Source organism: Solanum stenotomum, chromosome 10, assembly GCF_019186545.1.
Source record: "Solanum stenotomum isolate F172 chromosome 10, ASM1918654v1, whole genome shotgun sequence".
Lineage (NCBI taxonomy): Eukaryota > Viridiplantae > Streptophyta > Magnoliopsida > Solanales > Solanaceae > Solanum > Solanum stenotomum.
The window spans coordinates 48,394,280-48,407,172 of NC_064291.1; the positions used below are offsets into that span (position 1 = coordinate 48,394,280).

The following is a 12,893-nucleotide window of genomic DNA, read 5'->3' on the forward strand; positions in this document are numbered from 1 at the left end:
ATTTAAAACCAAACCAAACCAAATATCCTATTTTTTATTGGTTTGGTTTATATTGCGCTTCAGTCTGATTTTTTAACCATAACCATGGACAACCCTACTTGTGTCTATGTGCTTGCTCCAATCATGATGATACACTGAATTCTTGGCAAGTGTCTGTGCAAATTTATTATCAACACAAATCATTGTGGCTTCAATTTGCGGAAAATTGAGTTCCTTGAATAATCTCCTCAATCAAATAGCATGACACGTACATGATGTCGTTGTCATGTATTCAGCTTCACAAGTCGAGAGAGTAACAATTGATTGTTTATTTGAACTCTAAGAAATAACGCAATCACCCAAGAAAAACACAAAATCATATATATATGTTTTTTCTATCATCAACATCTCCCGCATAATCACTATCATAAATCCCACAAGATTAAAATCATCAGAAGAAGAATAAAATAGCCCAAGATCAATTGTACATTTTAGATAACGAAGAATTCTTTTAGCAACCTTCAAGTGAGTGGAAGTAGGAGCTCATATAAAGCGACTTATTATTTCAACTGCAAATAGTATAGCTGGTCTCGTACATGTCAAGTACCTTAGACTTCCTACGAGACTCTTGAACAGAATGGAGTCCACCTTTTCTCCATCATCATCAAACTTTGACAATTTTGTTTCACTTTCCATTGAGGTGTTCACAGGGTTGCAATCGAACATGTTGAGCTTCTTCAAAATCTCCTCGATCTGTATAGCTTTCTTGATATATGAAGATGCATTTCTCAATTTTCTCCACTTAGCTTCTAGGACCAAATAATATGGCATGAGCCCTATGTCCGTCATCTCTAACTCAAGGGACACAACTTTCTTGAAAGCTTCATACAAAACTGAATTATTACCCGTTAGAATGAGATCATCTACATAAAGACAAACAAGCAGAATATCTCTGTTAGTGTGAACTTGAATGTAAAGAGCATATTCATAATGGAGACAACGAGTAAACCCATTCTCTTGAAAGTATTTGTCAATGCGATTATTTCATGCCCGTGAAACTTGCTTCAACCCATATGAGATCCTTTCATCAAACTCAACACCTTATTTTCATGATTTTTTACCACAAAGCCCAATGATTGCTCAACGTAGACTTCTTCAAGATATCTATTTGACTCCAAATTAGTATGCCAACAAATTAATTAGTTGTTACTGTCCCTCAAAGTTGTCGATCGTGTAAAGAAATATTTACACGATTGATGCTTATAATTAATTAGTTAAATTTGTCTAAATATCTTGAACTCCTTAATTACGTATAGAAAATAAAAAACGTATTTTTTATACGACAAAAATCTGCTATAAATTAATGAAAAGATACATTTCCACAATTACAAAAATTGTTTCCGATGTGAATGTCTAATATTAGATGCCATATGAAGAAAGTCAAATTTGAAATTAGCGCCTTTGGCAAAATCATGCAATCTATTGGGACAAGAGTTAACTTTATTTGTTTTTTTTGTACTCCATTTAGCCAACGTATGACGTATCTACAACTTGATTAATTCTTCTTATATTTTGAGCCGCTAATTTTGTTATATGTAAATATTTTTTAGATGATTTATCAACCTATATTCTTTTTCAGTTTTACTATTCATGCAAATACGTATTATTATACAATTAATGGTGTTTGCAATAAACTTTAAACATATGGAAAATAAATTAACCACACAAATAAAATCGAAAGAAACATAACTTTATTGATAATACGTACAATTCTGTTTCTCCCTTGATTTTACTCTACTAAGATTTATCTATGATTCGAGGACCGTTAGTGGCGTATTTCTCGAACTAGGATGATTTAGATTTGACCTCTATATGAATATTCCATGACTTTTGTGGAATATTTCGAGATGCCTTTAAGGGAATTTAGTACCCTTTATACAGACATAAACTAGGGTTTAGGCTCCAAAAATTCTAATTAAAACTGAACACACCTTCTAGAGTCCCAATTTGAATTGAATATGTCTTGTAGAATTCCACAAACTTTCAATGTCTACACGTGGATTTCTTAATCTCTGAAATTATTATCCTCAACCGAATTAGCATGCACTTAATCTTTTAATTAACTCTGCTCTTGATCACTACACAAATATTACAACTAAAAATAAAAGTTATTCAATTTTATCTAGGCGAAATGGTCTGGTGGACCCTTATACTTGTACGAGTTTGTATTGCGAATTTTTCTACTTACTCGTTTGTCGAATTTCAAAATGGGTTCAATCAAGTTAAGTGATATAAACAAACTTGATTTCTTTTTTTTTTTAATTTTAATAGAGTTTCAATGCAAAACGGAGAACACCAATAATTCCAATTTGGAAAATGGCCTAAATACCCTTGAACTATTGGAAATGGTACAGAACTACCCTCCATCCATCCATTGACTCCCAAATATCCTTGTCATCCACCTATTGGCTCTAAAATATCCTGTCATCCACCTTTGATCTGAGTTCATTTGACCACTTTTATAGGAGATTATCATTTAAATAATTTTTTAAATACGTGGCAACCATCTATTGGTTACAATTTAATTACTTAAATTATTTTACATACCCACCTATTACTGATTATATCCGACCTAAATTAACTACACTCGGTCAAGTTAACGACCCAAATTAACTACACCCACCCAAAATTACATTTACTCCACCGATTAAAATAAATATACCCTTTATTGCAAACATTTCACTTTCTCTTTCAATCTTCTTCCCCGATATATTCACCTACAATCCCGAATAAAATACTAGTCTTTTGAAAAAATGTGAGGTTTGAATTGAATATTAATAGTGTTATTTATCGTCCTATAAATAGTTCTATATTTTATGAATATTAATAGTGTTATTTATAGTCCTATAAATAGTGTTTTTGAGATTTTAAGTGAATATATTGGGGAAGAAGGTTGGAAGATGAAGTGAAATGTTGGGAATAAAGGATGTATTTTTTAATCGGTGGGTTAAATTAATTTGGGCGGGTGTAGTTAATTTGGGACGGGTGTAATTAATTTGAATCGGGTGTAATTAGTAATAGATAGGTTCGTAATTAATTTAAGTAATTAAATTGTAACTAACAGATGGTCGTCATGTATTTAAAAAAATTATTTAAATTATTTAGATAATCTTTTATAAAAGCAGTCAATATTGAATCCAAAGATGGATGACAGGGGAATTTGGGAGCCAATAAATAGATGACAGGGGTATTTGAGAGTCAATAGGTGGATGAAGGTTAGTTTTGTACTATTTCTATGATTTAAGAATATTTTAAGCCCTTTTCCGATTCCAATTTGAGTGTGTTAATAAACTTGATTTTTTTCTTTTTTTAGTTTTAGTAAACCACCCCATCAATTAAACATGAAATTCACTTATCCGTGGACAAAAACCTTGGGTATATTTAAGGGGTCTCTTTTCCTTGTCATACTTTAAAAAGTTGTGTCATTCCTAAGGGGTCGTTTAATGGGATTAAATTATAGTGCCACTTAATTTGTTGTTTGGTTGGTAATTTCAGAATAATATATTTAGGGGTCGTTTGGTTACTGTATAAGAGACATCTTATTCATGTATAAAAAGTTGCATTAGCTTTACTGTGTTTGGTAGAAGTTTTGTATTAGGTATAAAAGTCAGCATAACTTATACCACGTTTGGTTGGTAAGAATTTAAATGTTGTATAANAAACTTGATTTTTTTCTTTTTTTAGTTTTAGTAAACCACCCCATCAATCAAACATGAAATTCACTTATCCGCGGACAAAAACCTTGGGTATATTTAAGGGGTCTCTTTTCCTTGTCATACTTTAAAAAGTTGTGTCATTCCTAAGGGGTCGTTTAATGGGATTAAATTATAGTGCCATTTAATTTGTTGTTTGGTTGGTAATTTCAGAATAATATATTTAGGGGTTAATAAATAGTATTAGAATAAGTTATCCCTCTCCTTGAATGGTATAGTAATTCCAAGATAACTTATTTCGAGATAAAATAGGTAAAGGACAAAAATATCCTTGTAAATCCTTTTTAATTTATACATCACTTTTCACATTCATGAAGTGTATTTTTGTAAAGAAATAATGTCACCACCCAGACCATCGTGATTTGCACCCACACTAACCCTCCGAAGGGAGAACCATTAATACTAATTAGCTAACCAACTAAATCAAAATACTAAGGCATTTAAGTTACGAAAGCAAATTAAATAACTAAAAACTAAAGTTCCCATAAACTTCCAAAAGATCTAACAACTAAACAATGCGGAAAAATACGCCTAGAACCTGAAAGTCAATGTACCAAAACATCTAACAAGATCAATAAGTCTAACAAGAAGGGTTACAACCCCAAACTAATGAACTAATAACTAACTAGAAAAGTCTAAGTCCGAAATGTGGACATAGACGAAAGGAGAACTCATGGCAGCTTGAAAGAACTGACTCACCCTTGAATTTGATCGGCAATCACTGATATTTTAAGCGAGGTCTGTCAATAGCCGCCTGAAGACGCCCTGTACTTAACAAAAAAAGAGCAAGTGTAGTATCAGTACACAACCATAGTGTACTGGTAGGATCACGCGGTTATCCCACTAAGTGCAACATACATAAGGCAATACAACAATACAATAACATGCATACACCGAACATATACAATATCATCAACATTTACAAATAACGAACAGTTTCACAATTCTCAAATATCACAGTTATATCAAGTCATTGGTCCTTTCATGGAATCCAAACCCAAACTGTTAGCATACCGGAACGTGGTACCCAATCCAATGATTATGCCGGAACCTGGCAACCGATCCCATAATTATGCCGGAACGTGGCAATCGGTCCAAATTAATGTGCCAAAACGCAACACCCGATCCATTCAACAAGCCACAATCACAAGTATATTCTCACAATCATACAAGCAAATTATGGTTCATGGCATTCATCATTCATATATCCTCATTTACAATTTATGTGATCAATAATGCAACATTCGCACACATACATGTATCATAGGTACAGACAACCCGATCTAGCCAGTGAGCAAGCATGTCCGCTTTCGATTCAATATCTTTCTTAACACCCGGAAAATCATATGCCTCTATAGTAGCCTGCAACGGAATGCAGCTATTTCTGACGGATAGCTATGTTAGCTAGGCCACCTGCCTGATCAGGGTTTCCATCCGAACTAGTGCCTTAAGCAGGAAGGCAAATGCAATTTTGCTTACATAATGAAGCAAGAACAAACATATACCACACAATCATAGAATCACAACCATCACATACCTCGAAACAAGCTTGAAACCCTAAGCAACTTGATTCTTCCCTTTTTGAATTTGTTCGGTTTGTTCTTGGTCTACAAACAATTAATATAATACGGGAATCAATAAACGATAACTAATTACTTGAATTACTAACAATCCCATCAACCTTAGATCAAACCCTTGATCCCAATATCCCAATTAGGGTTGTTTCCACCATAATTTTCAGATCAAAACCCTCATCCATCGATAATTACCCATTAGATTACGTTCTTGGATCGAAAAACGGATTCGGAAAGTTAAAATCTTACCTTTAGCCTCAAGAATGGTGGAAAACAGTCAAGAAGTCTCCTGGGTTCGTTCCTTAGCTCTCAAGTTTGAAAATTGCAGAATAAAATGTTTTTGGGCTTTATTTCCGACTTTAAGTCGCGTTTGCCCCGCCATGGCGGCATTCGCCCCCTACAGCGACCCTGCCCTGGCGACAGAAATCCCAATCAAAGCGGCTTGCACCAAACAGTAAGCTATTTTAATAATTCCAAGACCCCATTTCATAACACATCTTCAACCAACGACATTCAGAAATTACCCGTTCATGCCAAGATCAATTTCGGGAGTTCTACTCACCCGAATTCAATTCCGTAAAGCTGTACGGGTTCCTTAACGACTTATCTATCTACTCATGTGATCAAAATCATAATTAGATCACCCAATTACTACCAGATTTCCCTAGACCTCACAGACTCCGATTTCGTCCAAATCTGGACTAGGTTGAGAAATTCCAAGTTACTATGAAGAAGTTTTCCGACCCAAAATTTTTCCCCATTGGCTTTTCTATGACGACGGAACCCGTTCGTTACAAATAAATTGTTCTTAAGATTTATGAAATGCATATTGTTTTTAGTACAACAAATCAAACACTCAATAAAAAAATAATCTCATCATAACTTATCACATCATAATTTATCTCATTAAAACTTGTATTCAAACCAAACGAGTAATCATAAATATTGAATAGCCCCTTTCCTTTGTCTTATGTCCATATCTATAAATTAGATCATGCAAACACCTATATTTTCAAACTTCACAATTTTATGACACTTATTTAGGGATTAATAAATAGTACTGGGCTAAGTTACTTCCTCCTCTTGGATGGTATAGTAATTTTGGGATAATTTATTTCGAAATAAAATACGTAAAGAATAAAAATATCCTTGGTCTTTTAGAGAGTCTTTATAATTATAGAACTTAAGAGATGACTCTTCATAAGAGTCATGTTCTTTCATGAAGACATGACTTTTCATAAGAGTCATGTTCTTTCATGAACATATGACTTTTCATAAAAGTCATGTTCTTTCATAAACAAATAATTTTTCATAATAGTCATGTTCTTTCACAAACAGATGTATCTGTTCAATTTAAGACATCTATATATTACAAAATATCAACAAAAACAAATCAAACCGCAATCCGAATCAAACCGATATTTGGTGTGGTTTGGTTTTAAAGTTTGAAAATCCATACTATTTGATTTGGTTTTGATTTTACCAAACAAAACCGCAAAAATAACCAAACCGAATTGAGAAATTATATATATACAGTAAAACCTCTTTAAATTAGTATAGGAGGGACTGTGAAATATTATTATTTTATACATGTAGAGGTATTATTTAATCGATAAATTAATATTTGTTAATTTAAAGAGTGTTTCGACACCGAAAAAATTGTTCAAAAATGAAATCTCAAAGAATTTGAAAGAATCTACTTGTGAAAACGTCATTCATGAACTTGAAGTCATGATTAATGATCTCGGTTACTGCAGTAAATTAGACATTAATAAACTATCGAATAAGTGAATATGATACATGTTCAGAGGTACAAAACTTAGAACAAATTGTGGATATCATTGGAAAAATAATGTTGATGAAAAAGTTGAAGATCACAATACAATACAGTTGGAACCAGTTACACGTAAGGAAATACTTGCATATATAACTCTTCACAATTTTATTATGCAATTAGAAAATACAACACCGAAACTTTTGGATGCAATAAGAAAAGTTAGAGATGAGATTCAACTAGATTTAAATTTTAACAAAAAAACAGAACATAATAGAATCATATTTCACTAGATTTTCTTAGATATATTTCATATTTGTACTTTTAAAGATTTATTAATTTATAATATTAATAAGACTATATATTTATATAGGGGTCTTCTGAAAATATATTATCTTATTATCTTATTGATATGAGTGATTTTTTCCATTGGCTCAAGTCGGGACCGGAGAAAATTATTATCTTAAAAAGATTATTAATTAACTGAGTATTAATTTAGTGAGATTTTATTTTATATATATGTGTGTGTGTGTGTGTATATATATAAGATCACTTTCCCTCACGAGAAGTTCGTGAAAACCATAAGGCACACGACGAGAAAATAGAAAAAGTTTATATATAAGATATCTTACTCCCCTCTCGATCTCCCGTTTTAATTTGTTTGGTTGGTATTGGCTTGACACAAATTAGTTTAAGAAAATAAAAATGAGTTTTGACTCTTGTAGATAGTGATCTTAAATTAAAGATATGTAAAATGTATTAAAGTAAGACAAACAAATTGTAACAGAGGAGACAAATAATATTTACCTAGAAGTGAACTTTGACAAATTTGGTATTTATAAAAGTTGTAGACAAAGGTATATCAAAGACATTGCAATGAATAAAAGCTGTCTTTGCTGGTAAGAAATTTGCTAATTTTAGATAGTTTGGTTTGTGTGGTCTCTGCTGAATTATGTAATCAATTCATCAGTCATAAAGGACCTACACATGGCCATATGCTTAACTGTAGATGGTCTAACACAAATCAATAAATTTATGATAATGTTATATACTACTCACTTTTAAGCACTAGCAACTGCGTTTGGTACGAAGGGATCAAGTTTTTTTTGGAAAATAAGTTGGTTTATAATTTTATCTTTTTATATTTGGTTAGTAAGTGAAGAAGATTTTTTAGTGTTTGTTGGTGAATGAAAAACTCTTTTTTTTTTATATTGGACTACAGATTAAAAAATATTTTTAAAGAAAATAGTTTCTAATGCAGAAACCAACCCTCGGACCCGACCGAAATACAACCTCAATAATCGATCCAAAATCCAACTCCAACACCCGAATCGGAACAAGACACATCTCTTTTTTAAAGTGAGACAACGATAAATTAATTTCATATGGTCGGTTGGGTGGTTTTTAGTTTTTTTTGCTGAAACTCTACTAAAACTAGAAAAGAAAAAATAATTTATGACACTCTTAAACTGGAATTAATTTTACATATGGTCACTTAGATGTTTGTCATTTTTCATTAAAACTCTAGAAAAACTAAAAAAGAAATCGAATTTGTTTATCTCACATAACTTAATTGAAACCATTATAAATTAAAAAGATAAAATCTAAATAAATGATAGAACATCCTCAAATTTGTTTGTCTATAATTGATACAATACTATTTTAAAGAGGAATCAACCTATATATATATATTATACATAGATCGTAAATAATTTAATCAATTATCGATATATCGATATCTATAGCTTCATAAGATCATTTTCCCTCACGAAAAGTCCATGGAAACCATAAGGCACACGACGAGGCAATTTGACATTAGCCACAATGTCAAGATTAGGTGATGTTGCATCCATGACCAAAAATTTCGATTCCCCTGTCTTCTCATTGTGTACATACGACACTACATAGCCATCGTCTTCATCGATTGACGAATTTTTAGGCACGAAAAATGGTTCGCCACCAAAGCAATCTTCACCAAATATACGACATGCCACGATGCAATCGCGACGATCAACTTCTGCTACGGATACGTCTAATTTTGCTATCCCTATTACTTTCGGCATAGGGTTCCCAATGGCTGCATATACATACCTGCACGAGAAATAAAAATTACTTAACAAATTGAATTTGTTTGTGTGATTTTGACTTGATACGAAGTTAAAAGTAAAATAAAAGGTAAGATGAAACAAATTGTGTGGAATTTACTAATTTCAAACAGTTTGGTTTGTGTGGTCTCTGCTGAAATTAAATCATGTGATCATAAGTCATAAAGGACCTACACATGTCTATATGCTGCACTATAGATGGTCCAACCAAAATCAATAAATTTATGATAGTGTTATATACTAGTACTCCCTCTGTCAATGTTTACTTATTGCACACGTTAAAAAAACATGATAGAATAAAGTGATAATTTTATTATATTATTAATTATAAGTTATTTCACTCGTTAAGAAATAAATTAGAATAATTAGTAAGTAATTAATAATAAGGATAAAATACGTATAAACATGTAAATTATTTTTTGATTTTTCAAATCAAAGAGTAAAAATAGATAGTATATATTTTCAGTATAGTGGATTAGTAAAAATTGACAAAGAGAGTATGTAGTTTGTTCTATAAAAGTATCGAGTTATTCCCTCTGTCCAAACTAATTGTCATGTTTAATTTTTTAAGTCAATTTAACTAATTTTACCACTAATTAATATGTATATTTACTTATATTAATGAATATCAAGTAAGTTACTGAAGATTAATTGGATATTATAAACGTACTTGTTCTTTTTCCCAACATAAGCTGGATTGATGACTCCAAAATCAAGATTTCTTGTAGAAATTGGATGTCTGCTCACCATCCCTGTCTTCAAATTTATTTTCACTTTCTCAACACTTGCATGTATCATGTCCATCCTCTCTAGTGTATGTTCCACCGATAATATATTCGGCGCGATCAACACTATCGTATCGCCTCCATCCTCATCCCACGCGTTGATCGCGTGTACAATATTAAATCCTGGCACATCAAACCACCTCATTTCTGACTCATCCTTGGCGTAACGTGGTATCACACCAATTCGGGGAATTTTCCCCGAGTCAGTACCCACCGGTGAACCACCAGTGAGTAACTCAATTGGGTTCATTCCAATTTGTATGTCCGAAAATATAGCATATTTTTTTGTGATTGCAAAATCATGTAGAAATGAAGGACGGGTCATGGAGAATATGGGTACATCCGGGGTTTTTATACCATTCGGGTCGACCCGAAAGTAACTTAAAAACGGAGGCATCGGCCCGTAACGGAAAGCAAAAGCCTCATTAGTTTCGGGGTCGATTTTCGGATGTGCCGTCATGCTCATGAAAAGTTTTCCGTTAAAATCGTGACGGCCGAGGGTAAAAATGTCACCATCTGGGGCTATTTTTACCTCATATGGTAAATCAGATTCACCGAGGGCGAAAAGTTTACCCCCGAATAAAGCCAAGCTTGTATTCGCAAGGCCTATACCGTTTGTGGGATTGAACTGTCCCGCAATAGCCCGGGCCACGGTGAGTGCACCACGCACAGCCGAGGCTGTAAGACCGTTGAAACCGGAGAACACATTAGGAATAATGGGAGACCCAGCTTCATTTTCGATGTTGTACTTGTAAGTCTTGACAAATCGACTACAAAACGTAGCTTTACCTTGGGAAATTTTAATAGAGTGAAGCATTCCATCACCGTCGAAAAGATGGTAAGGTCCACGTGGAAGATATTGAGGGTTAGGTCCATTTCTAATATACGCGCCATCTAGGCAAGAGGGAAGGGAGCCTTCCACTACTTCGCATTCAGTAGGAGGAAGCTCGTCTACTGGAGCAAAGTTGTTAGAGAGAACATACCTTGGATCAACAGACGATTTCCTCGGAGGATCAATGAAAGTATTTACAAAATCATCGAATGCATTGAAGATAAAAGAGGGAAATGATGGTTCAATAGGTTTTCTTGAGGGTATTGGTTCTCTTTTTGTAGTTGGTTTTGGTGGTGAAGGGGTTGATTTTTCTTGTGGTTTTGTTATAGTAGTGGTTGTTTGTGGTCTTTCTTCAATTCTAACAGAGAAGACTTTTAGAGTAGGAGAATAATAATAATAATAATTATTATTATTAGGAGAAAGATGAGATTTAGGGTGTTGTGATAATGTAGAAAGGAAAGTTGAAGACAAAGCATCCATTGTGTTTCTTCTTGAAGAGAAGAAAAGAAGAAACAAGATATGATTATACAAAAGAGTAAAGGGAAAAAGAATAAGTGTTTGTATGTATGAGGTCCCATGCATATATAGCCAATTTGTGGAGTAAGGGGAGTGAGGAGTATAGCAAAAGAAAGAGACTATTCATTGAGGGAACATCACATTTTCCTAAAGTGGGGTAGTGAAAAGAGACTTCTTATCTACACAACATCAATACAAAAAAATCAAGCTTATACCAATATATATATTTACATTGAAATCCAACTAAATAGAGATTTGCGCTAGAAAATCTCATTGGGGTAAAACGCTCTCTAACAAAGATAACTTTGTACTCAAGAAAACTTGAACTTAAAACCTCTAATTAAGGATGAAAGAATACTTACCGCTCAATTTCAATCCTGGTTGGTTAAAATCAAGCATACTCATTGTTACGATGAATTCAATAATCTAAGTACATTTAATTCTTTTTATATATTTTATAAGTTCTTTAATTTGAGTGTTAAAGTTATTGAGTTTAATTGAATTCGTATCAAAACCTTCTAGTTCTCCTTTTGGATAACTAAATAGGTATGGATCCGGCTCCCCTCCATTTCATCAAGTGCACGTCTGGATTAGAGACATGTGTCATATTTAAAGTTTAAAGGTCAAGATTATATTATATTAGAAAATATCATTGCCATAGTTAAGTCAACTAATTTTAGAAAAGTACTCTCCAAATTTGGTAAGGATTACAATATATTCTATACAAAATTTGATATTTATTAATATCATTAATTTCATACAAAATAGAATATATTGTAATTCTTACCAAATTTGGAGAATAGTTTTCTAAAATTAATTGACTTAACTATGGTTATGATATTTATTCATATGATATAATCTTGACCTTTAAACTTTAAATATGACACATGTCTCTAATCTAGCGTGCAATTGACACATGTCTATTCTAAAATTAATTGACTTAAATATTGCTTGCTTATCTGTTAACCTACACCTTATAAGTTATAGATACATACACCAAAGATTAGGCAAGAAGAGCATCATATATGAGATTCAATTTAATCTTTTTATTTTATGTTTTCTCTTACTTTTTTCTTCTTTAATCTCCTTCATCATTTGCTGGTTTAGAGGATTATCCAAATCTATTTTATTATTTTATCATTAAATATATTTTAAATAGCACAAACACTTGTGTGATACTGATCAGTACTTAACTTCTTTATATTGTACTGATGATGGCGTAAAGTATAAGAAAACAATTAAATCTCATCTGTGTAATTTAATTTATTATAACATATTATTTATTTTATGTTACTGATCAATATTAATATTAAATAAGTTACCCAAAATTATATTGTAATCAGCTTGAAAATTTTGATAATCGTTTAAACTCTAATAATAATAGTATATTTTACATCAGTAGTGTGTAAAACTTAACTCTAATAATAATCTTAACAAATCAAAAAAATCTAGTGGGACAGAGAGACTGATCATAATATAAGCATCTTTTTCCAGCCAAAAAAAAAATATTTTAATTGTAAAATATATATATATATATATATATAATAAGAATAAT

At 32.2% G+C, this 12,893-nt stretch overlaps 1 protein-coding gene across 1 annotated transcript; it reads right to left on the reverse strand.

Annotated features, from left to right (window-relative positions):
* Positions 1 to 8,650: 8,650 nt before the first annotated feature.
* Positions 8,651 to 11,379, reverse strand: LOC125841602 (probable carotenoid cleavage dioxygenase 4, chloroplastic). Its single transcript, XM_049520756.1, has 2 exons — positions 9,876 to 11,379; positions 8,651 to 9,191 (listed from the first exon to the last, which is right to left on the reverse strand). Exons 1-2 carry the CDS (start codon positions 11,300 to 11,302, stop codon positions 8,840 to 8,842), a joined length of 1,779 nt encoding a protein of 592 aa, XP_049376713.1. The 5' UTR covers positions 11,303 to 11,379; the 3' UTR covers positions 8,651 to 8,839.
* Between the last annotated feature and the right edge of the window lie 1,514 nt (positions 11,380 to 12,893).

Coding starts and splice junctions, on each gene's coding strand:
- LOC125841602 (XM_049520756.1), bottom strand. CDS start 11,302: ATGGATGCTTTGTCTTCAACTTTCCTTTCTACATTATCACAACACCCT. Junction 9,192..9,875: donor TATGTTGGGAAAAAGAACAA/GTACGTTTATAA, acceptor TTTCTCGTGCAG/GTATGTATATGCAGCCATTG.